The 25,035-nt window shown below is 38.5% G+C and overlaps 1 protein-coding gene across 3 annotated transcripts in view; it reads right to left on the reverse strand.

The window, feature by feature from the left end:
• CUBN (cubilin) overlaps nucleotides 1-25,035 on the reverse strand; it is a 145,526-nt gene that overhangs the window by 111,147 nt on the left and 9,344 nt on the right. The window contains exons 9-23 of one of the 3 annotated variants that reach the window (XM_027901599.1): nucleotides 24,426-24,557; nucleotides 23,158-23,253; nucleotides 22,493-22,618; nucleotides 22,336-22,338; nucleotides 19,939-20,118; nucleotides 18,350-18,468; nucleotides 16,743-16,977; nucleotides 15,188-15,369; nucleotides 14,239-14,401; nucleotides 13,850-14,040; nucleotides 9,678-9,834; nucleotides 8,893-9,071; nucleotides 8,254-8,416; nucleotides 7,791-8,007; nucleotides 6,710-6,840 (exon numbers count right to left, since the gene is read on the reverse strand). In XM_027901599.1, the coding sequence (XP_027757400.1) occupies nucleotides 6,710-6,840; nucleotides 7,791-8,007; nucleotides 8,254-8,416; nucleotides 8,893-9,071; nucleotides 9,678-9,834; nucleotides 13,850-14,040; nucleotides 14,239-14,401; nucleotides 15,188-15,369; nucleotides 16,743-16,977; nucleotides 18,350-18,468; nucleotides 19,939-20,118; nucleotides 22,336-22,338; nucleotides 22,493-22,618; nucleotides 23,158-23,253; nucleotides 24,426-24,557 (2,274 nt within the window). Of the gene's footprint in view, nucleotides 1-6,709; nucleotides 6,841-7,790; nucleotides 8,008-8,253; nucleotides 8,417-8,892; nucleotides 9,072-9,677; nucleotides 9,835-13,849; nucleotides 14,041-14,238; nucleotides 14,402-15,187; nucleotides 15,370-16,742; nucleotides 16,978-18,349; nucleotides 18,469-19,938; nucleotides 20,126-22,335; nucleotides 22,339-22,492; nucleotides 22,619-23,157; nucleotides 23,254-24,425; nucleotides 24,558-25,035 lie in introns of all 3 variants that reach the window. The other 2 variants (XM_027901601.1, XM_027901598.1) reach the window with 2 other exon arrangements.

Genomic DNA, 25,035 nt, shown 5'->3' on the forward strand with positions numbered 1-25,035 from the left:
GTATTTGATGCCCCTGGAGACTCACTCTGGTCTTCCATTCCCCCATTTAAGGTCGTACAGATTGCAACTATAAGAAGTAGATTTCTTAAACAGTTCCTATCAAATAGACAGGTTTAGACTAATCATAAGTACAACTGAAAGAGCAAGAAAAATATGATTAACCATACTCATTTAAGCTGGTTGCCACAGATCTCTGAAATCTGTTTTCTAACATATCACAGATGCAGTGTAGTAATACTTATGCTTAACTCTTCAATTGCACAACAATTTAGGGGGAAGGAGTGAAGTTGCAGTTCAGGCCTTTTTTTATCTGAGGTTGGTCATTTCCATGTCTGTTCTCTATCCATTCTACCACTACACTTTCACTTCTAATGGTGTCTTTTTTATGGTGTTTTTTTTCTGTCCTCTTGGTCATCTGAAAGGCCTCTGTTGAAAACATTTTCTGTGGGATAAACACTCCCAAAGCTAGCTACCAGACTCATGTTCCTAATTCATCACAAGGAGAACAAAGAAACATGACACAGAAACAGGTCAATAATTTTCTGCCATTGAGTTGTACTTCGGTATTGACAAGTCAAAAAGGTTTCATGCACCAGCGTACCTAAAATCGCAATCTACTAAAGTCTTTATCTAAAATTTTAGTCATTTGTGTGATCCATCACAGATATGCTCTAATGTACACATACAACAAACAGGTTAGTCCTGATCACCTTAAAAACCTTGTGCTGCTTTATAAATCCTTATAACACCCTGGCTGTGCTGCCAGCTTCTGTAGTGTTTCATGATATGTAGGGCTTATCATCAAACCCCAGATCCGTAAGTTGTATGATTTCTTGAGAATGCTGCCTCCAGGGTTAGAAATCTGACTTAGAAATGTGACCCAAGTTTTTCCTAACAGAACATTATAGAAAAAGCAATACAAAATTAAAAAGAAAATGTCTGTATATTTATAAGGTTACTTATTTTTAACTAATTATTTCCTCCTGATTTTGGAGGGGTAAATCTCTGAGTCGTGCACACTTAATGATTAGAGCTGTTGGAACACTGCCCTTACTAATTCACTCAGGGTTTGAGACCCTGAATACTAGATTTCAGCCTGTACAACATTAAAACATGTACTAGATCAGCACTAGTAATCAGTAACAGTGACTAGTGCTGTAAGGGCCCTTACAGTAAAATTAGCAACACAGAAGCCGAAATGGTTTTATCAGCCCTTCTAATAACAATTTCCACAGAATACTCCAGGTTCCCTCCCTCACTAAAGCTTTCCTTCATAGGAGGAATCCATACAGAACCTCATATCCCAAGTGTGCCATTTTAAACTCGATGCTGTGCACTGCACATAACAATATTCTTTATGAGCTAAGGGGGAATAAATGCAGAAGGTAGAAAAGTGACTGCCTTAAAAATGTCAGACTGTCAGACTTCTGGCTACAGAGAAATAAATCCAAGTGTAGATGGTGTGTATGCTGGCTGCTGTGGGGATTAAGAAAAGTATAAATGAACCCATGTTTTTTGACAGACAACTCTCTTCTGGTAACTGGATTAATTTATGGTGTTCTACTTTCAGCAGAGAGTTGGCACTCTCCTCACTAACAACATTTGGCAGGGGGGTGCTTGTGCAGTAAACAGTTCCTTCAGTGAACACTCAGCAAAGTTAGCGGGAAAAATGTTCTATGACTCCTTTGCCAAAGTTCAGAATGCAGTCTAATACTATATGTGATTATTATATATCTGGAAAAAAATATTAATTCAGTTTAGTTGGAAGACACTTGTAGCTCATGAGAAACAGAAGGAGGCAATTGTTGAGGACAATCACACATTTTGTTTTGCCAGTGTCTGAGGTTCTGAAAGCTATTCAATCTGCTTTCTGATTTTGGTACTGAATGTGTTTGCTCTTCTGAAAAAAATGCCATAAATGGCAGTAACCCACTGTAATAGCCAACAGAAGAGAAAAATGCCAGCTTTTGTAACACTCCCTCATGCAATCATGCATAATGCAGAAAAATATATCCATGGGTTTTGCCATAAAGAGATATTCATCAATTGCCACAATTTTAATTAATCAAAAATCAAGCTATAGTGTCGTATGTAACATGAGATTTTTCTTTCAATCTCTCCGTACTGAAGGAAAGTTGGGATCCCTAACAATTAGATCTTTATGTAATAATATGTATGTTTAGAAAAGAAAGGAAGAAACTATCACATAAAGTACATGCCTCTCCAAAGGCAGTGGAAAAAGCAAATCCACACTTCAGGGCCTTCTGTTACTGCTGCTGACCGATGTGAACAGGCTTACTTTTACCAAGGAGGCACACAGAAGTCCTTTATAGGGTTTCAGACCCAAACTCCTTTGAAACACTGGGTAGAACTGTTCAAAAAGAATGTCCAACTGTCTTCTGCTCATTTACAAATAAACACACATATTATAGAGTTGCATACACATATATTGGCATATATAGGCAGATTAATACCCTAATCAAACATAACCAAATTACAGTGGCCTAACGAGTTGCCAGGTGCCAGCTAATTGAGCCTTTTTCCTGAGAGTCAGGATGAGCTGAGCAAGTGCCCAAGACACATGTAGAACTTCGGCTTTGTTTTCTGTCTTAGGTCAGCCTCGTTCAGCCACGCCCTGTACATCTCTGCACACACATATTTGTCAGACATTACTTTCCATTCTTATCTTTGCTTGTTCAGCTGAAGAGCAAAGCCAGGTATTATACTCCAAATAATTACTGGGTTCAGTCACCAAGATGGGAATGAAGATCTCAAGCTGTACTCAGATATCAGTGAAGACACACAAATCTATACAATGCTTTTCGAGTGCACTTTTAAGTCCTTGGGTTCACAAATGTTTTTCTCTCTCCCCATCCTTCTCAAACTCTGACTGCTCCGGTCAGTCATTGTAACAAACATAAACCACACACGAAGCTATTTAAAACCAGCTTACCCCTCTTGATAAATAATATCATTCACAACTCAGGACAATAATGAGGAAAATTATCTTTCACCAAAGCCAGACCAGGAATAAAAAGTATATTAGGAAAGCAATCTGCTAAAAACCTTATTAAGGCTCACTTTTCCAAGCAGAAAGAATGACATTAAGCATCTTTAGAAAATAAAAAAAATTAGGAAAAAATGAAAAACAAACAAACAAAGAAACAAAACCACTGCCAAAGTCCCAATTTGAAGTAAAACAAACGAATTCCCACTTATTTGTGAAGAAGTTGAGGACATAAAAAAACATACACTGATTTCAGTGCTATTCCTATTGGAAAATTATGGCCTGGTTCTATCAGGACCCTGAGCAAAAGTTCCAGGAAAGACTGAGCCCTTTCAAAAATTTTTTCAGTAGTTTTACATGGGTTCTTTGTGATGTGGTCAGCCAAGACATGCAGAAGAAAACCCTAAGATCTATCATAACAACTTCATGCCTGTTGTGACATTCATTTATCTGGTAGTTGAGATCTGGACTCTTGGAAATAAAAACATTACCTTGCTTTCCATGTGACTTTCCCCCTTCCAAGACAGAAAGATGACCAAGAATTAATCATCCAAGGTACATTTAGTTTAAGCGGGCAATACACATTTTTAAACAACTGAGTATCAAGTGGGCATGTCTGACTGAAGAATTTTCGTCTTTATTGCTGCCATATGAGCAATTCACAGTTACTAGCTGGCAGACTGCTAAAACAATTGTTTGCGCTTTATGGTCCATGGCCATGGCTGTATCTCATGGCATTCAAATATTTTGACAGGAAATATAGCTTTGCCATTCTTTTCACACTACTTTTCAAGTAATTAATATATCACAGACAAACCATGCTAATTGGTTGCCAAAATGCATGGAGAATAAAATTTGTTTTGTTTTACATAAAAAGAAATTTCACCCCTTTTTATCCTTTTTTTTTAAACTCCTATTTATTTGGGGGAAGGGAGAAAGATAATCTTGTCCATGTTCTCAATAGCTCATTCTCTAAAATAACTCTAGGCAAAAGACTATTGAAATGTGTAATATGAACCAGAACTTTGACAAGTTCTGATATTGGTTACACTCTAGCTGGCTAAGAAAACATAACTTAAAATATAAAGGATTCTTATTGCACAAGAAACATTATTAGAACCATATTTTCCCCAGCAGAAAAAAATGAAAATAGTCAGCAGATGTAAAGAAAAAAAAAAACCATAGTTTTGGTAAATCTCTCCGATATGATTATATTCAGTAATTTGCTACCTTAGTGTAACTGGATATACATGACATGAATATCAGGCCTAAACATCTCACAGTGGGAAAACTAAACTTGATATTATTGCAGGGAAGTGGGGAGTTGCTTCTCAGAGCAAAGTCCACATACACACATGTGGTAGCCTTCTCTCAGGACATAGAAATTGTAAAACACTTTATACTTAATTTAAAAAATAATTTTAGCAGTCTGGTGTATATGAAAACATTATAGTACTGCTATGCTTGTTCTGAGAACAAGAGAAACAAATCTGTGTAAAGAAAACAGATGATAGTTTCAACATCTCTGTAAGTTTATTAGTCTCCATTTCAATACCCATCTCCTGCTTTCCCATATTTATACAAACCATAGTGGTTGAAATTACAAAGCATTTATTCTAGAGATCCTCATTCTAGGTCAGAGTGAGAATAAATTGAGTTAGACCAGTTCAGCTAAAGAAAAGTAAAGATATGTGTGTTCAGGATGGGAAAAAGAAGTCATATGTTTTGTATAGAGTTAGGATTCAGATATCACATAGTGCTAATTTCATATAAACATATTATACAGTTTGTAGTCGTTTAGAAGCACTGAAGAGAAAGAAGACATGCATTTCTAAGGCACAGTTTGAAACCCATTCCAAGGACAGTGGTGATCCAGTTTGAAGCTCACGTGACACATACACCAGTGCTTTGGATGAAAGATGAGAAAACCAGGGTGGTGGTTAAGGAGGGGATATACAGAAGAGAGGAGGCAGAGCTGTGAAGCTGAACAGCACTGAAATAACCAACAGAACCAGAGAAACAGATACGGTTACACAAAGACAGAAATAAAGATTAACGTTGAGTAAAGAATACTTCGATCTTGGTGAACTAGGAGAAAAGCTGCTATATGAACATTTAGGAAGGAATCAAATCCACCCATTCCATAGTAACCAGAGGTAAAGTAAAAGGAAAAAATACAAGCAACAATCATATTCATATAAGTTACAGTTGGCAGGTGCAAACACATATTTATAACAGATTTTATAAGGATGATAATTTCACAACTCATTAGTAAGAACTTGGATTTTATACTACAGTTTTCTTGGAAAGATTTTTAGAAGTAGAATTTGGGGGTTTTGCCTATTTTTTTTCTAGCAAAAAGAAATTTCTCTTTTGAAACAGTTCTCATTAAGTCTTAATTGTTTGTACTGTCTTTTTGGTTTTCATGACAGATAACTCAAGTACAAATGAAGGCAGATAAGAAAATTAATTATTTGGATTTGTAAGTTATCTGGTAGTGAATAAAACACCAGTGGCAAAATCTGTACTGGTCTGGCCTACACTCATATTAAATGATGAAATAATAGCCAAAATTTCCAAGCTGTCACCAAGAAAGCAGTTATTTTTAAAATGCAGGAATTGGAAATTTTGCTGATTTTAAACAGGTTGAATAAATTTAGGGATTAGGAAAAACAGAATTATCAAAAGAACTAGGAGCAAACAATGAGCAGCCACTGGTAATTTATTTATGACTGCATGGATGAGCACTATGAATTTCTGGTGTTCACCTAATAAATCCCTCATATTCTGCACTCACACATGCAAATCATATAGAAACTGGTTGATGATAGATACATGAACATCCTAGCTAAAAATGTATTCTCATTTTTACTTTTTTTCCCTTGTCCCACTCTGCCTCTTCAGTGTTTTAATTCTGCTAGGCAGAACTTGCCCCTCCATTCCCCACAGCACTATGACATCCAGTCATTTCTCGAACTCCTCCAAGAATGGTGACTCCACCAACTCCCCAGGCAGTCCATTCCAATGCTTAACCACCCTCTCTGTGAAGAAATTCCTCCTGTTCTCCAGAAGAGAAGAGAACTAAGAGAATGAACAGTCATTCTTTGTTTACCACACTGATGTATGTCTTGGCCCCTTAGAAGATACTTAAAGAAGATAATTAAGGCATAACAGGACACTTGAAGTCTTGTGGGGACAAAAATGCTGCACTCTGTTGTAATGAGAAAAACCACTTGTGCTTTCAGGTTATTTTGCTGCTTTATCAGATTTTATTCTATATGGCCTTTCTCTAACCATCCTCAGTATTGAACCTTATAGGGACTAAATTAATTTTTTATGGCACCTGAGAGTCTCCCATTCAAGTGAGTTGTCCATCATCACTGTGTTTCCTAGATCACACATACTCATCTTAGAGTGGACAAAGCAAATTCAGAAAATACTTTTCCTAAATAATTCATGCAGTTCTACCATGTCAGCTTTTACTGACTTTTTAAAGAAAGCAGCAGTGTTGCTTACAGAAATTGCTTTCTGCTTTCCTAGGGAGGAAGCTTTTGAATAAAGCAGGATGAATAAGAAGGGGTAGAAGAGGCACCAGGCAGTCTTCAGCTAACACAGAAAACAAAGTTTCTGTTTCTTGTAGTGGTTATTTATGGTGACAGCTGAATACATTTAATTTGCATAATGAACAGACTGACATATTACCTTTTGATGCATTCAGGGAGATATAATTAGCTGAGAAGCCCTCAGATGCAATTCTGTGATCTGTCACGAAGTACAACATCATCATGTTGCCACCACTAGTGAGAGATGGGGGCACTGATCTTCCACAGTACCTGCAGCAAAAAGATACCTCAATGAATGGCAATACTTTATAAAGCATCTGTGTCTCTGGAAGAGGATTCAGCTTTCCTGAGAAGTCTGAACAGCTACACATACACAGTTCTCTCTTTTGAGTGATATGGATCCCAGCTATATATCCTATATCACGGGACTAAATAGCACCCTACATGTATAAGGGTACAGATCTAAGGTGTTGCAAAGTCAGAGAAGAAACTGTTCAAGTTGTCAAATTCTTATTGGAATTATGCTATGCTGCAGCTACAATATACTTTGTTCTTTGTAGGAGTCAGACTGGCTGGCCAAACACTAAGTTTGCAAAATGCTCACCATTATGAGAGTAATTTGTTCCTTATTTTCCAAAATACTGCCATGTCAACTATTTTATGGTCTGTAGCTGCAGCTGGATACTGTTCCTAAGTAATTTAGATATTCTTGAATTTGAGGGCAACAGGAAAACCCTGTGTATACACCAATTGGAGAAGAGGAATAAAAGAAAAGATTCTTTCTTAAGATTTTTGTTTCGTTTTTGCCAAGATCCAAATGCACAGTCTTTTAAGTAATCTTTCTTTCACTTCTTCAAGTGTTTAAAATCATGCCATTTCTAAGCACAGACATATTAATGTTTTTAAACTTATTTCCCATAAATAAAGATGTTAATGGAGCTGGAAAATGCCAGCTATTGAAACTTGTCCTTAATAAAGCTATCCTTTTGACACAACTTAGTTTCTCCTTGTATAATATTTATTAAAAGCGCTTCTCATTCCATGGTCAAAGAAAGCAAACCACTTTTACTATCCTAGCAGAGAAATTGCTTCTATTGTTTTTGTAATTAAGAGAAAATAATTTATACACAAAACCTGAGAAAGCAAATGGGATATCAAGATCTACAGATCAGTGCTCGCTCCAAAGTAATACAGGTTTGTAGGCTAATGGACATATTCACCTTCCCAATTTTTGTGCAGTGCTGTTGTCATATACGTCAAGATAATCCTTTCTGCAACCATAATCAAACTCCAAGTTAAATGAAGTAAATGTCAGGCGGATAAGGTAGCCGGGTTGAATGTTGATAATCCAGGTACAGTTAATACCATGTGGGTAGATATCTGGATGACCAGGACTTGTAATGGTTCCTGATGGTCCACTGAGAGTCTCTCCGCATGCTGCAGAGATTTAAAACATCAGGTTAAATGATACATTTATAAAAAAAGTTAGGCAATTATAAAATTGGTTACTTTTCTTCTGAAATTTCATACTCTTTTATCCCTTGACCCATACTACAAAGTAAGTGATTCAGAATTTATATCCCATTGCAACATCATAAAACTTGATATCCAACTGTTTTCAGTCTACATGAAAATTTGGCGAGTCCCAATGCTCTACATAGAAAACAACAAAACAATCCTTACCTATATCTAATGGCCAATACTCAGCTCTGAAGCCAAGGTTGGTAAGAGAGGAAGCTCTGAATTTGATATAGAGATTGTTCCCTGTGGATTGCACTGTAGATGGTACAGCTGTACCACAGTATTTCTCCAAAACAGGAGAGTCCCCATTGTTGCCATCTCTGACCTGAAAAAAAGTGTATTCAAAATATCCCTTAGAAATTTCTATTATATTCAAGTATTAAGCACAAATTAATTCATTAGAACTCTATAAGAGATTCTTAGTAAGTTAACCCTACCCTTTCTTCAGAGTGTTTTCTACTACAGGCACATACAATGCAACCTTTTGCCCATCAGAGAGGCATGTCAGATGGAGAAACGATGAGATCTTACACCCTCAATAGTAACTGGCACATAAACCTCCCAAACCAGGCCTATCTGTTTAAACACACACAATACTTGTCTCTGATTATCAATATGGTCATAATATCTTTGGAGAACCAAGAAAAGCTTTGGGATTCCACTATGAAGCTGGAAAAGGTTTTGTGACTGCTGTAAGGAGTGCTTGCCTGTCAAGCAGTTCTGCCTTGGTAGAGATGAGTATGAGAAGGAACACACAGATTATGTATCTATTATTCGTAGTATATGTATATTATTCTTTACCTCAACGTAGTCTGAGTCACAAGTGGTTGCATTTCGAATGTCAAAGTCGATAAAGTTAAGAATCACCACCTGACCAGCTGGCTGGGAGATGATCCACTCACAGGTCTTTGGGTGAGGTGACATCCTGGGGTAGTAAGGTGAATGGATTGTGCCTGCTCCAGACAAGGAACCTCCACAGACTGCCAAGAGATACCAGCAATCAGTATTTGTGATGAATGGTTTCAGGAGATGTATCATGTGATGTCTATCAAATATGACTTTGAAATTAGAAAAAAACCTGCCCTAAAACCTTATTTTCTTACAGCAGCTACTACAGATCACCCAAGTACTATAAGTACCTGTTTAACAGAACATATTACTATAGGTATAGCATAAACATGCATATACAGAAGACACTAAATGTGCTCATGAAAACTAACATATTTGACTCATTTGTTTCACAGACACAAACAGGTTTGTTGGGGATTAAGAAGTAAAAGACATGAAAAATGAAAGTAGAAAGGGTTAGGCAGAGTTGTAGCTACAACATCGGTATATTAGCACTAAGCAATTCATCATTAACAGAAGCAATGAGGGGCCCACTTTCAAGCATGCTAGGACTGTCTGCAACAGCCCTACTGCAGATGGCATCTTAAATAAATAAATTGACTCTGTTTTTTTTTTTTTTTTACTTCCTTTCTTTTGAAGTTTATCTTAAAGCTATTATATGAATAATATAGCACGGAAATTACTGAAATGTCCAAATTACAGATCTGTTCACTGTGAAAGTCACCATTTCCTCTTACCAACTTGATAAATGGCTCTGAAGCTAGCTCTTTGCACAGAAGCATCAGACTTGAATTTGATCCAGAGACTATTGCTGGTAGAAGTGATTGGAGACATGAGTGTACTATGACAGAATTTGCTAATAAGAGAAGATGTCTCACTGTCACCATCTCGAACCTAGTCATGGAAAAGAAAAAAGAAAAATGTTAACCAATATCAGCATTGGGATCTGATATCCAGATAAAATTATAATCTCACAAGAGCTGCTAAAAAACAAAAGGAGTAACTTTTTAATGTATTTTTAAGAGCGGCAAAGAGCCATCACAGTAATTGGCACAAGCACAGGACTTAGGAGAGCTCAAAGGAAGGATTGGATGCTGCTGTTACCGGGCATTAGGATGAAACAGATCTTCTCTGTGAACCACAGTTTTAGAACTATTTGGGCCTATGTTTTCAAAAGTGACATCAGTATGAAAGAGACAGGCAAGGTGCTCACCAATGATAGCTATGAAATTTTTGCCAGCACTAAAATCTGCTGGAGAATAAAAATGGTATTTGTGATTTTCTTGCTCTGGCCATGAAGTTTCTAGTGATTTTTCGATGGCATTTCTCCAAAAAAAGCATCTGTTTTATCACACCCCTACATCAATGCAGCCAGACAGGTCATGAACAGGAGATGTAACTCTAAATCCCTAAAGCAGTAAAGAGATACACTGATGTCTTTCCATTACTTTATCTGAAGGGTTCAGTGCATGATAATGACAATGAAGCTGTATCAGGGATCCAACTTTTACCTTCTGCACTGCCACTCTACTGACCTGAATTAATTTGCTAATCATAGGAGAAATGTATCTTATATGTTTTCCCTGAAGTTGAATATAAATCCTGATTATCAAGGGGATTAGAAGGAAAAGAGGTGTTTGTACCTCAAAACTTCAGACCCTGAATCCATAGTCCATTAATCCATAGGTACAAACAGGGGACCAGGCAGAGCACTGGTATATCTCTGAGGTGCCTGTCTCATTCCAAGAGGGCAGCCAATAAGATAAGGTTCAAAAGATAGGTCCTCTGCACTTTGCCCAAGCAACAAACGCAATTTTTCTCCCAAAGATTCTCAAGCAAACAAAACAGCTCTTTTCTCCATATAAGTGGGGGCAGCTCATATAGATGGAACTGCTTGTAAATGCATTCAAATGCTATCAATCCCAAAAAAACATTCCAGTGAAATCACTGGCAAAGCAGGGACACCCAGCTTTCAGATTCCCTCTCATCATCAATTCTTTCTTCCTCAGCTGTATTCATCCATGGGCTGGGAGAGAAGGCAAGGAACACTTGGTGGTGTGCTGGTGAGCAGGTAGTGGCTGGCCCGCTTGCCCAGTTTTGGCAGTCTCAAGCTGGTGAGATCGTTTTCTGACTAATGGATATTTTTAATTTCTATGGAATTTGACTTTAAGGTGACAGAATTATTTTGGATTTACAGCAGAGCAGCTAAGATCAGAATTTGTGCTGGAATATTTAGAAAATTTTTGGACAGCAGTGAAAGCTTTCAGAACTATAATTCACAGGAGTTTACATATTTTTCTCAAGCTGATTTTCCTTACATTTTTGGTTTATATAACCCAGTGAGTAGTGATAAAAATAACAGGTTCTCTAAACCATGTGAGTAATGTCTCCTATTGCCACTTAGAAGGATGGCATGGAAAAGGAGCAGTCTTGGCTAACACCTTACCTCTGCAGCACCATGTCACAGTCTTTCCTAAATAAGTTTTATTGTCTCTATTTTCTTACTGCAGATGTCTGGTCCCAGCCTGTTCCTTCCTTAGTAAGACACTAAACATCCCTCCTTGAGCAAGTGCCTGTGAGCTGTCCTATGAAAATTCTACAGGTTTCCCGATTTCACCAGGGATGGGAACAATCTGCACCTTTTCAATGTGACAAAAGAATTGCTGGAGAGTGACTTACAAACTAACTTAAACCAGTAAAAGCTATCTAGCTCCCCAGCTATAAAACCCTTCACTCCCTTCACTATAAAACCCAGTGAGAGACAACTTTACAAAAGCATATGTGAAAAATCAGGCCTTGATAACAGAGCATTGTACTTTGGTTGTACTGACTGTCCCAGCCAGAAAATGTTGGTCCTGTTTCTCTGCTCTGGGCTGAGCTGCCGAGTAAGAAGGCAGGAAGAAGAGGAGGGCAGAAGAACAGGGAAACTGAACAGTTTGTGGCTGATCAGCAAACAGTGAGGTAAATGCCTTGCTGAACTAATACAAACCGATGGCGTTCAACAGAAATGGTTTTGTTTCTCTGGCTGCTGTGAATTTAGCTGCTGTTCTGCCAGCAATTAGGCAAGAGGAGTACCAGGCCAAACAAACAAAAGCTGTCTGTTTTCATTAAACACACTTCCCCTCTCATTTCAGAAACTAATTACACTTCATTCCAACCAAGGTCTTTGAATTAGAGGAGGAGGGAAGGGAACGATGTCAGCACAATAACATCTTTTAAAAATAGACTAACAGCATGGAGCTCACAGAGGCCTGTTCCTGACTGGTCAAGAGGAGATTAAACACAAAACCAAACCTGCACTGGACCACATGGCCAGCAGCACCAGATCCTTCTCTTGGCTAGGGCCACAGGGATGGCTCCTGCCTGCTTCAGCTGCAGCAGTACCTTCACTAATCAGTGTCTGTGCCCAGTATTTTTTACTTCTGTTAATCTTTGCATGGCACAGCCACAGTTTGTATACAGACAGTGGAACCCAGCACTCATCCCATGTGGGATGTGGTATTTGTGACTGTATGTAGACATACAGGTTGAGCACAACAGCAGATACCTTGAGACACGGCAAGTCTGAGTGCAGTGCAGAGGACAACAGGGACAGGGTGACAGAAGGGGCAGAGGCCACCAACATATAGAGCTTGTCAGGCCCTGAGGGCACCACCATGACTCCCCTAGGCCAGCCTTACCCACAGCCCAGGACCCCATGTCAGTTCCTCAGGGCTGCCAGTCCCTGCCCCAGTGAACCCACAGCTGGGTCAGTCTCTGGCTCCCCCCAACCCTGCCCTGTCTAGCCATGGGCTCTGCTGAGCCAGGCTCCCCTGAGTGCCCATGTCCTGGCCTGGCCTCAGTCCATCCCCATTCCCTGGGAGATGCCCAAGGCCCAGGGCTGCCCTGCTCCCTGGCCAGGGTTGTGGGATGGCCTGGCTCTGCCCCTGGGAGGAGCCCCCCAGCCCCCAGGATATGCCAGCCAGCGCAGCACCACGCCAGACCTTCCCATGGGCAGCTTGGGAGATGCAGATCTGGAGCTCAGCAAAACTGGATTTAGGGATAACAAAGAAAATGAGGAATTGGTATCTCCAGTACTTAAAAGGTACCCTATAGTTGCAAAACTGTATGTAATATGAAGCTGTAGACCATTGAAAAGAGAGATAGGAGGAAAAGCAAACATAAAAGCCACCTCAAGTGAATTTCACTTAGTATTGACATTGCTACCGTATTGTTATTACATTTTCCATATAGAAACATTCTAACTATATTCTTTTTTAAATAATAATTAGATTTAGACTAATAAGAATTCTTGAATTAGACTTGTAAGGTTTCAGTTATAGCAACACTAAACTCTTGGCTTTACATGTGTATATAGAATCATTTAGGTTGGGAAAGACCTCTAAATCATTGAGTCCAACCATAAACCCATTACTGTCAAGCCCACCACTAAACCATTTCCCTAAGTGCTACATCTACACATCTTTCTAAATGCTTCCAGGAATGGTGACTCAACCACTTCCTTGGATATGGACATATGTACATGTATGTACAAAAACTTCTATGGTGTGTTTCCTTGCAGTGTCAGAACAAGGTCTTCCATGTAACATCATGACTCCACGAAATGTTGCACAGTGGCTATGGCATTAATTCTATTTTTCTTGCATTTGACATGCAGGTACCCTAATAACATACAACTGATTAAGAATTAATGTTAAGTAGACAGATTTTCTTGTTCTCTTATCTTTGCTTCAATCCAAATACACAGTCCTGCTCTTTTAACACCTGTGACTTTTGCATCCTAATAAATTTGTATACTTAGTCCTTTGATTAACACCTATTTCTGCAGTAGCCCTTGGGATGGAAGGTATGTGTGGTTTTGTACACACATGTAATCAACGCTTCATATCAATTGATTAAGGGAAGTCACCTCTATATAATTTGCTGAACAACCAGTATGACTCTCCAGCTCCATATGGGTGAAGTTGAGGAATATTTTTTCATCCTCTGGCTGTCGGATAATGTAGATACATTGTCGGCTGCTGATATACGGGTTAGGCCAGAAAGGGGATGTGATAACCCCTTCACTCTCTGTGTAATTTCCTCCACAACTTGGATCTGCTATATTAAGAGAAAAAATAACAAATTGAAATATTCACAAGTACAGTAACTGTTTTTCAGGATGCTTCTGTCCAACAGCTGCAAATCAAAGAGAATTACTATATTATTAGAGAGCAAGTGTTTTTACATCCATTCATGTGTTGTTGGCTCTATCTTGAGAATATCACAGACCAACCTTCAGTGCTGAATTTTACTTACCAGGAGATGTTGTATAAAGAATGTGGAAGCCTTTATCAGTAACTGAGTCATCAGAGTGAAAGTGAATCCATGCATAGGGACCAGTGGTTTTGAGTGGGGGTGGAGATTCAGTGCTACAGTATTTACCAAGGACAGGGTCTTGCGAAAGAAGACCATCTCGAATCTAGACGGAATGACAGATCAGCATTTAGGATTATTAGATGTGTGCCAACTGTGAACAGAACCAACACTCTTTAAGTATCTTGGAGGCCCCAGGAGATATTATAGATAGTGGGTGGAGGGAAAGCTCACAGGAAGTTTCCTCCAAACACACAGGAACCAGGAAAGAGATCCACAAGCATGGCTGTGATGATGCTCCTAGGAGTTATCAAGGGTTTTGTGAAAGGGAAATAAAGTATCAGGATATCTACTCTTGAACTGTTTCCTTGAAATCATGCTCTGCATAGAACAGAACTTGCTGTTCCAAAACAGCTTCTCATTTCCATGAATAGGTACTGGTGAATTCTGTGAGCATTAAATCACACTTGACAAAAAGCCCTGAGCTCACACATCAACTCATGGACTAAATTATGATATTGACCTACTTAGCTTAGATCACTTTCTTGATTAGTTTTCCTTAGGCTGATGGGGGTTGACATTTGACAATGAGATTGGAGACTGAACTTTGTAAGAAAGAGAAAACTTCCCACCAGGTAATTGGCCTGAATCCTATCCTTTCCACTCACAAGACTTCACTGACTTCAGTGGAGGAGGATTTCCACCCCTTTCTGTTATAGTGTCTGTATCTGACTGTGCATGGATGTCTGGAATATTTAAATACAAATGAGCATTTCAACAAAGTATCCAATTTTCACACAGCCCCCTTCTGTACATACAGAAAGTTTTGAAATAGTTTGTTTTGCAATAACATAAACATAAAATGTTATCATAATTCAGGATTACACTTTACCTCTAAATGGTCATAACTGCAGTTTTCATGGTGTTCTAGGCTCAGTGTGCCAAAAGCGAATGTGATGAGGAGACCAGGACTGGTTGAGATGGTCCAGACACAATCTCTGTTTACAGGATAGTTACCAGGATATCCTGGAGAGCTTATTGAGCCATAAGTACCTGTCAGCTCGCCACCACATTCTAACAGAAAGAGACATGGAAGAACAGTGTTTAACACTATGTGTCAGGTCAGAAGATGAATTGTCCCATAGTGTCAAAACTAGATACCACGTTAGGGTCTAGAATAAATTTAAAAAAAAAAAGATCAAGCCAAACTAACCCTTAAGCTTTAAGTTTTACAATTAATTCTGCAACTCAGTTTTAAAAGCAGAAATCCAAATATTTCCTGATTTGTACAGTAAAAGAAAGATTTTTTCCCAGTTATGATGAAAATATCTTTCAGAGAATCATTAAAAGCATAGAGTTTGGGTTGGATTTACAAAATTGATCAGAATTTCTACACATTGTAAATAGTCTCAATTTTTTATCATGGTACAAGGCCATTTTCATTTAAAAAAAAAAAAAAAAAAGAGCACTGATTACAGGTAAAGGAGATTTATATACCTGTAATAAAAAACCATCCATCTCAGTGCATCAGTTGGGAATGGGAGGGGTAACTTGTGTGTTATACCTAAAGAATAGCTACTTTAATCACACCTATACCACTCTCCTTCTTATTTTTTTTGTGGGTGTTATTTTTTTCCCCAAAAGATCTGCTTTCACTGTTCAGTACCCAAATTTGATAATTAATAATTATCTATCTAATAATGACAATAGAAGGGAAGAAAAAAAAAGAAAACACCAAAAATCTCATTAAAAGCATTTCAATAAATATTTCTAGAAATAAGACAACTGTTCCTCCCCTGAATTTTCTGTACATTTGTACCCTGTGGTTCTTTCAAGCCACAACCCAATGCACTATTTTGTTTCTTAATAATACACAGAACACTAAAGTGAGCTTGATGCTACATTAGATGATTTGGAGTTTATTTCTGGAAATGCACTGCCAGACCACTTGGAGGAATCATCCAAGTGGCATTACCAAGAATTCAGGCAGAAACACACAGCAAATCATACCAAAAAGTTCATATATTCTTTAAAATCAAATTTCCAGTAATCTCTCATTCTTGGAAAGTATGTTTCAAACTCTTTAGCCTGTTACAAATTTTCAGTGGCAAAAAACATTAGCTTGCTTGCTCAGAGTACTAGATACTTCTGCGAGAAAAGAGAACTGATCAGATGCATTGGCATCTCCAGGAACACACGCTTTTGGGGGGATTCCTCACAGGAGGCATAAAACAGCCTTAAAAAAACCAGCAAAAATCCATTCATGCAGAGGCCTAGAGTTGGATTTTGAATATTTTGAAGTGGCATATATGTCTACATTTCAGCCTCACTCACTAGTAAAATACTGTCCTTCCGTTCCTATTGTTTCCTGATCAAAGGAAATAAGGCATTGATTTTGCTTCAAAGCCATGAAGATGCTGAATTACTTGATGTTTCATCAAACTTACCAGGATCCTGAGATTCCCAATGAACAGTAAAACCTCCAGACGTAAAGGTGTGGTTTGAGTAGAACCAAAAATACAGAGAGTTGTGGGAACTGAAAAGCTCTTCAGGAGCTGAGGAGCCACAGTATTTTCCCAGCATGTGCCCTGATGCTGAAGGCCCATCATGGATTTGAAGGAAGTCAGAGCTACAATCATTGCTTGCCTCCAGTTGGAAGAACGGGAAAGTAATATGCAGAATCTAATAGAAGAAAAGAAGAAATGTCTTTTTTTTTCCATCTGCTGAGGCACTGTTTATGCAGAAACTGTATAGAGCAGACATATGTGTTCATGCATCTGTGAGGTTCTGTGAGCTTTAGAGCCATAATGCCATTCACTGAAATGTTCCAGAACAGAAGAAGATATTAAAGAATCTTATATGTCAAAAGGAAAGAGAAAAGATAAATAGACAGAGAGAGAGAGAGAGAGAGAGAGAGAGAGAGAATTTAGACAGTGAAGTTTTCTAGAAAGAGCATTATTTCTATAAACTAATAATTGAGACCATTTTTCAGTGTGTGTTATTTGTGTGAAATATATATATGAGTATATTCAAGCCATGTGAAAGGCTTGAAATACAGCATAAAATATTTTATTCCAGGTTTCCCATGGCAGTTTGTCATCAGACAATTAGCATTTATCATCCTTGCTATGGTTGAAAGTATTGTAACGGGAGTTAAAAGATTAAATGATCTTGTTTTGCACATATAAAATCAGTGTCTCATAAGCCTACTCTGGATAATTAGTGACATACACAGCTTTAAGTTTGTTCAGATTCTTCACTCTTCATTGCTTTAATATGCTCTGCTGAAGACAGTAGTGGCTCCCAGGCTTAAAGATGATAATATGTACACATATATATATGTGTGTGTGTGTATACATATATATATATATAATACTGTATAAACGACTAGCAAGCACTGATTTACAGAATTACTTCATTCATTCCACAAAATGTCAAAAATAGATTAAATATTTAGATTCCAAGCAAGAAGTTCCATGCTAACTATTTTGTAGTTGTTATTTATAATACAGGTGGAATTGTTAGCTGCAGATCAGAATCAGAATGTACATTTGAGTGCAACATTTAAAAACTAATCCTTAAAAAAAAATCAAATGCTGTTACAACACAAGTATTGACAATATGAATTCAGCATTCTACATTTCTGGAAAATCAGAAACATTTGAAAATCAGAAGCATTACATTGTTCTGGGGTCATTTAGTTCAGGGACCAACTGTGGAGCCCATCAGAGCACAGCTTTTCTCATGCAGCTATTCACAGATCACACTCTAAAGCAATGTAGAACAGGTCCCTGCTGTAGCTGGAGTTAGGGGAATAAACTCTAACCCTCAGCTGGATAGGAAAAACCTGGAAAATCCAACCCAGGCAAATTCTCAGGCTAAGGAGCCTGAAGGCTTGTAAGGATCTGAAACTTAGTCTTTTGAAAAACTATTTATTCCGAGGGGATTGGATCACAATATTGTAATAGTGTAATATGAAGGCACTTATGTTTCTTCTGCCAGAGCTGAAGGGTCCTGCAGAGTGAGGGTTTCTTTAATCTGAACTCTATTTTACCTTGTTGGGATTAGTTTGAACAACCCAAGCACAGCTGGCCCCACTGTTGTACCGCTGGCTGTTTGGATTGTTAGGGTAACTGAAAGTCCCCCTGGAGCCTGAGAGGTATCCTCCACAAACTGCAGAAAGAGACGGAAAATTAAAAAGGTTACTTTCTGCTGTCACTACACAGACTTAAACAAAACCTAACTTTCTTGCATAGCTTTGGCATCTGACACATTTACAACAATGGTGAAAGATAATTTCTATAAAAGATTCTTCAAGATTAAAGTGGAATGACATCGCAAAAAATGAGCAAAATTATTCCCTGAGAGAAAAGTAGTTCCTGGAAAAAGATTACGTAATTTCATCTGGAATACATGAATACTGCCAAAAGATGTGGATTCTGTTTCAGGACAGTGTCCATAAGCTGCTTTGCTTCCAGAAGGTTACCTCCAGATCAAATCTTTAAATTTTTCCCCATGATGAAATAACATTTTGAAGACAACATTATGTAAAATTGTCTTTCTGAGTAGTGGTGCATCATAGGAGATATCCATGAGAATTTTTATTGTCCCATTTATTCTCTGTAGTCAGATTTCTGGGCCTGACAATACCTCTCATAATATACCATGGTCTCTTCTCTCACTGAACCATTCAATGCAAGGGAGCAACTAGATTCAAAACTATTGTGTAATAAAATATATTTTTTTTCCTTGTTTAGAAACTAAAAGAACAGTTGGTACATTATGTTTTCTCACTGGGTAAAAACTAGTTTTCTATCTCTTCATTATGAAGCGTTAAAAATATTTTTATTTCCAATGTGGACTTAATAATAAACCATTACTGGTTAGATTCTTAAGGAAAACATAAAAGAGCTCTAAAATATAGCCAATTTTACAGGGGATCAGTGGAAGTTTTACATTCTATATTCTGTGAAAATTTAATCTGCTTCCTTTGCAGCAACCTGCAATAAAAATAAGCCATCTGACAGATAGTTGCCACAGTGACACTCACTGGAATGCTGTCCTGACCTTGTTTAATTAAAACTAATGGAAAAAAAAAAAGCCCAAACGAAGAGAAAAAGTGATAATAATAAGAAATGTTAAAGGCAGGACCTTGCAGTCACTCTACAAAACTCAGAGTCCCTCATTTTCCTGGCTAAAATTTATTTCATTACATTTCTGTTTGAAAACCTCTTCTGGCTTTTCCTCCCGATGTCAGGAGCCCTCAGCTTTGCAACAAATAAAATAGTATATACAAAAGAGAAACATCAATATATTCTCTTGTTCTTATACTGGATCGTCTTTCTCAACAAGACCACTTTCTCAGGAACAGAGATCTGATTTTAGGATGTTAGCATCTAGCCAAGGCAAGTGGGCCTGCAGATCAACTTCACAGTTGCATTCCCACTATTAAAAAAAACAGCTTTAAACAAAACACATGGAAATCTCTGAGGGAATTTGAACAGGGACCTGTAATCCCCCCAAAAGAGGGCTGTTTTTCCCATCATAACTCAGGTCTTATTCACATATTAGTGCTATACACAAAGGATCTTTGTGCTAAAGCCTGGTGTCCCATTTCTCCTGGGGAGGAGGTCCTGGCTGTACCTTGCTGGGCAGTCTGGCACTGTGGTCCTGTCCAGGCGCTGGTGCACTCGCAGGAGTAGCCATTGATCCCATCAGTGCAGCTCCCCCCATTCTGGCACGGGTTGCTAAGGCATTCATCAATGTTCTCCGTACAATTAGGGCCTGTCCAGCCCCCATTACACAGGCAGAAATATCCAGAGACTGTAGCCTACAGGTAAAAGCAAATCAAATAAACTCATTGAATCTGAATCACCTAAAGGAATCATTATAGTCAGTAGAAGGACTGATATTTTTTTTTACACTTATTTTATGAGGAGATATTGGAGCAAAGAATTCATAGGATCACAGAATATGCCGAGTTGGAAGGGACCCACAAGAATCACCAAGTCCAACTCCTAGTCCTGCACAGGACCATTCCCAAGAGTCACATCATATGCCTGAGGGTATCATTCAAATGCTTCTCGAACTCTGGCAGATGTGGTGCTGTGACCACTTCCCTGGGAAGCCTGTTCCAGTGTCAACCACCCTCTGGGGGAAGAACCTTTTTCTAAGATCCAGCCCAAACCTCCCCTGTCACTGGTCTCCACAGAGAAGAGATCAGTGCCTGCCCCTTCTCTTCCCCTCATAAGAAAGCTGCAGACTGCAATGAGGCCTCCCCTCAGTGTTTGGCCTTGATGGTCACTGGTGAACACCAAAATAAACCTAAAGTCTAATCAGATTACCTAGCTCTTGGGGTTTCTTCTATTAAATTATTTTTTTGTAAGGATCTTTAAGATTACTTTCCAAAAAAGTCAGAAACAGAAAACCAAAACAGAAAAGTGTTTGCTTGGTTTCAGTCCATCACATTATCTGAAAGTGCTGATAACTTTAATTTTTATCCTGAGGTATGTTAAATGGGAATAATTTATTGCTTTTTCTGCATTATCCCTTATTCTGTATGTCTCTTTTCCATTTCTGTTGTCTCAACCTTTACTACTTCTTCTTATAATCAAGTCTTTCTATATCTCTAACTCCTTTAATTTCATATGTTCTCCTACATTATATTTCTTGTTCTGTAGACACAATCTTTACAGGCAAAGTGGAATATGGTATTTCAAGGCATATGCTAAAATCCCATCATTGATGACATACCATCAATGTGCTACACTCTCTGTTTTCCTTTGTATTCTCTATTCGCATCCTCTGTGTCCCAAACAGAGATTTTCAGTATGATGGAAGAGGATTTTTATGTGTATTTAGGGCTCTGAACATTGCTTTAGAAGGTGAAAAGTAGTTTTCTGATCTACATTGCCTGATATTTAATTAAAATTACATTTCCTCTGTCATTATGCTGGTCAAATATAGCTCTGCTGTTCCTCTATTTTATTAGATGCTTCTGTAGTCCCATTATTGAACTGTCTGGCTGTGTTATTATCTTTAGGTAGTAGTTTGTAGCCATGACTGCCTACTGTTGTATGTTAGGATATACTTAGGGGAAGATGTCATATCTTTTAATAGATTGACTAAAATGAATACTTTCTAAATAGTCAGGAAAAGTAGATTAGATCTAGTCACGAAAGACCCTTTAAATATCTGAGAGAAGACACAATCAGCATCTATAGAATAGAGAGCAAGGAATGCTGGTAAGGAGTGGGGCGGAGGTGAAAGGATCATCACATTTCACACAGAAAATGGAAAAAAGGGATAGGTAACATCATGGAAACATTTAGCTTGGAAAAGACCCTGTTAAACTGACACCACCAAATCTATCTCATATATCCCATTATATCCCATATATCCCATTTTTCTTGTGCCTTCAAGGACAATCAAAAAGAGGATATCTGCAGACCAATTTGGATAGATGGGAAAATATTTTACTGGAACAATAAATTTAGTATTTGTGAACATTTCTCCAAAGTCATCATCATAAATATCCTCCACAACAAAATTCCCAGGTCTGCAATATGGACTTCCCTATGCACAGTACTCCTCACTGAGGAAGCCAAAAATCCTTCAGAGGGTCCATGTGGACAAACTAAATGGTCACTGTGCACCATTGATCAGTTTAGGTCCAAAACTTGGTTACCAGAAGAAGTGCAACCAGTTCCCTTAAAGCACCCTTTCCAGATCCATATAAACAGCCTGAGGCTCTAGAAGTGCTCTCACAAGATCAGGCTAGAAACACATAACTAACTCTACTGGATATAAACGGTCTGAAGGTCAGCAAAGGTCCTGGTTTATTATCATGGGCAATTCCTCCATGATCCAGGGTGGTAAATGACTTCCCTGTCCCACCAGGGGCAGTCACTCATGAATTGTTCCCCACCAGCACTAGGATTCCATCACTAGCCTGGGATACCAGACAATGTCTGGTACATGAGTACCAACATTGCTGCCTCTACTTTACACACAAAGAAAATGGCTTGTGTGCCCTGAAACTCACTTTGTTTTCCCCAAATCCATTGATCTTGCACTCCCCACTGACCTTTCCTCATTTCCATTTGTATGTCTGCACTCAGCTTTCAGTCCCACCAGTCTCCCTGATGTAGTGGTTATAACTACACAACCTTGTCACTGAGTGTGAGGAGCCCAGCACTTACCAAGCACTGCCCATTTGCACAAGGGTTTTGCAGCTGACAGATATTACTGAGAGGAGAGCACCCGTTTGAACCATATCCACTTCCAGTGTACCCAGGTGTGCAGGAACAAAATGGCACTGGTCCTTGGGAGATAAGATACAGAAGGTAATTCAGTCCTTGTTACAATAACAATACCAATGACCATAAATGACATTATATTATATATAACTCTAACTTATTTGATCTTTTAATAGCTTCCCTGGTCAATGCCCAGTTTCATAATGGAAAGATCCCTACTGTTGTTTCGCTGTGAGTACCTGACAGTCCCAGGTCACCTTAATGGGAAGTGGTGGGAGTAGTCAAAGGTTATTTATGGAGAGGAGAACAGCAAAAGCAGATGTATAATGAGAAAACCACATCAAAGAGAAATGGTGAAGGTCTCCATAGTTTTAGGATAAAGTCTTATCTTTAGTGAAGCCTAAATATGCTTCTCTTAGTGTTTGTGGAAAGGTCTGCTGGCTTTAGCTAACCTGCCTGTAAACTCCTCCTGGTGAGGCAAAACTGACTGTGGAGAAGAGGCTGCAATCTAGATATGTTTCTACAAAGTGGATTCACCCTAACCAGCCTCTCCTTGAGAGACAGAGGTCTGGTATTACTTATAGCATTTAAGAAAGCATCATACCTGGAGCTGAGGTACAAGTAGCCAAAGGATGGCACCCTCCATTATTTATCGAGCAGATATCAACCTGGGTACAACTTCGTCCATCTCCCTCATAACCTGTTTAGAAGTAAATCTCAGTTAGTCTGTAACAAATTATGTTCTTTGAGAATTGACAGCTGATGAATAAAAAATTATTTTACAGTGTAAAATCACAGTCTTCTGCAGTTAAAAAAAAAAGTTGAGATAGCCTCTGAAGTAAACCCTGCATTTTTATTGTGGTTTCTGCATTGCAGGGGTGGATTCTCATTGTAACTATATCCTCCCATGGTCGTAGAAAAGAAGATATTTTAGTGTTTGCCAAATACATGTGAGCTCAGTGAGGCCATAGAAACCCATGTCTCTCAGCCATGATGCGCTGCCCTCCTTACATCTGCACCCTGTCAGCCCTAATCACATCCACACTTCCTGCTGCATGCCAGAGCTGTCCTTGTGTCTCAAACACAATGCCCAGTTCTTCCCAGGAAGTTCAGCAGGACCAAAGCACTGCAGCATGATTTCGAGTGACCAGAGCTGACATCACCAAAACTTGTGTGAGGCCACATTTCCAACATGGTGATACCCCTTCAGCGCTCACTAACTGAGGGTCTTCACAACCTGCAGCCTACTGCCATTTAAATAGCAATCAAAAGGTCAATTAGAAAGACTTTTTCCTGCTAGTGCTTCTAGTATTTATAGCATGAATTTCAGAAAGCATTTTAAATCATAAACCACAAATTATGGAGACATAAGTTGCCACTTCCACTGCTTGACCTGTGTTGCAAAGGAAATTCTGCTGCCTTAGACAGCATTCAGAGCGTGACAATTATCAAGGCCTTTTTTTTATGATAGACAATACAGCCGATTTATGGCACACAGGATACTCTTTCAATTAATACAGACAATGAAATTACTATCATAATTATGCAATCCTTGTTTCCCTTAAATGATTTTACAAAGTAAGTACTTCATCAAATCAAGGCTCTTACACTGAAAAGGGTTACCCAGTACAAGAGAAACATGTATCAGAGGATCATCTTTAGTGACATACTCTATACAGTGTTCATTAATAGCTGAAGCAGTTTGATATATTTGGACTCTGCATTCTGTATTACAGTATTGTATTGCATATGTGACACCTTCTATAAAACCAATTTTCAGCTTCTTGAATCTTCCACAAAACAGAATCAAGTGTGTTAAATCATCATCTTTCAAGCCCTTCCATAATATTATCAACAAGAAATCCATTTTACCTGGTGGACAGAGCCCACAGCGGAAGGATCCAATTGTGTTGATACATTGAACCATTGGTGCTGTTGAGCAGCCTCCATTATTACTTGCACATTCATCAATGTCTTGGCAACTGTAGCCATTTCCTTGCCAGCCTAAAAAGCAGTACAGAATAGAAATAGAATTGGAATAGAAAATGACTGACCTTTTCAGTTTTTATTTTGGCCAAATCTTTTCATAGAGCACAAAAATACAACTTCTGAATTTCACTTCATCCACACAAGAGAAGACCTGTCCCTCTCATAACTGAATAAAGTTAATACCAGTCAGCAAATTAGGTTACAAACACAACAGGGTGGAGCTGTGTTTGCAGGAATGTTTTATTTTAACTGTATTCTCGTTATTTCAGAATCAAGCACACTTCTACCTAAAGAGGAGGCAGTTCTGGTCTAGTGCACATATGTACGATTTGCAGCAAAGCTTTACCGTAACTCCAGTTAACTACTTCAAAACCTCCTCCCACAGACACCACCTGCCCATCTCCAGAAGAGGAACAGTAGGCTGTATGGTTTGAGGGGACAATCAGACTTTTATATTGCCTTAGGCAGTAAGCATATGGATATTGAAAGTAGT

This window comes from Empidonax traillii, unplaced genomic scaffold (genome assembly GCF_003031625.1).
Source record: "Empidonax traillii isolate 1590-97213 ecotype Southwest subspecies unplaced genomic scaffold, ASM303162v1 scaffold801:size538433, whole genome shotgun sequence".
NCBI classification, from domain to species: Eukaryota; Metazoa; Chordata; class Aves; order Passeriformes; family Tyrannidae; genus Empidonax; species Empidonax traillii.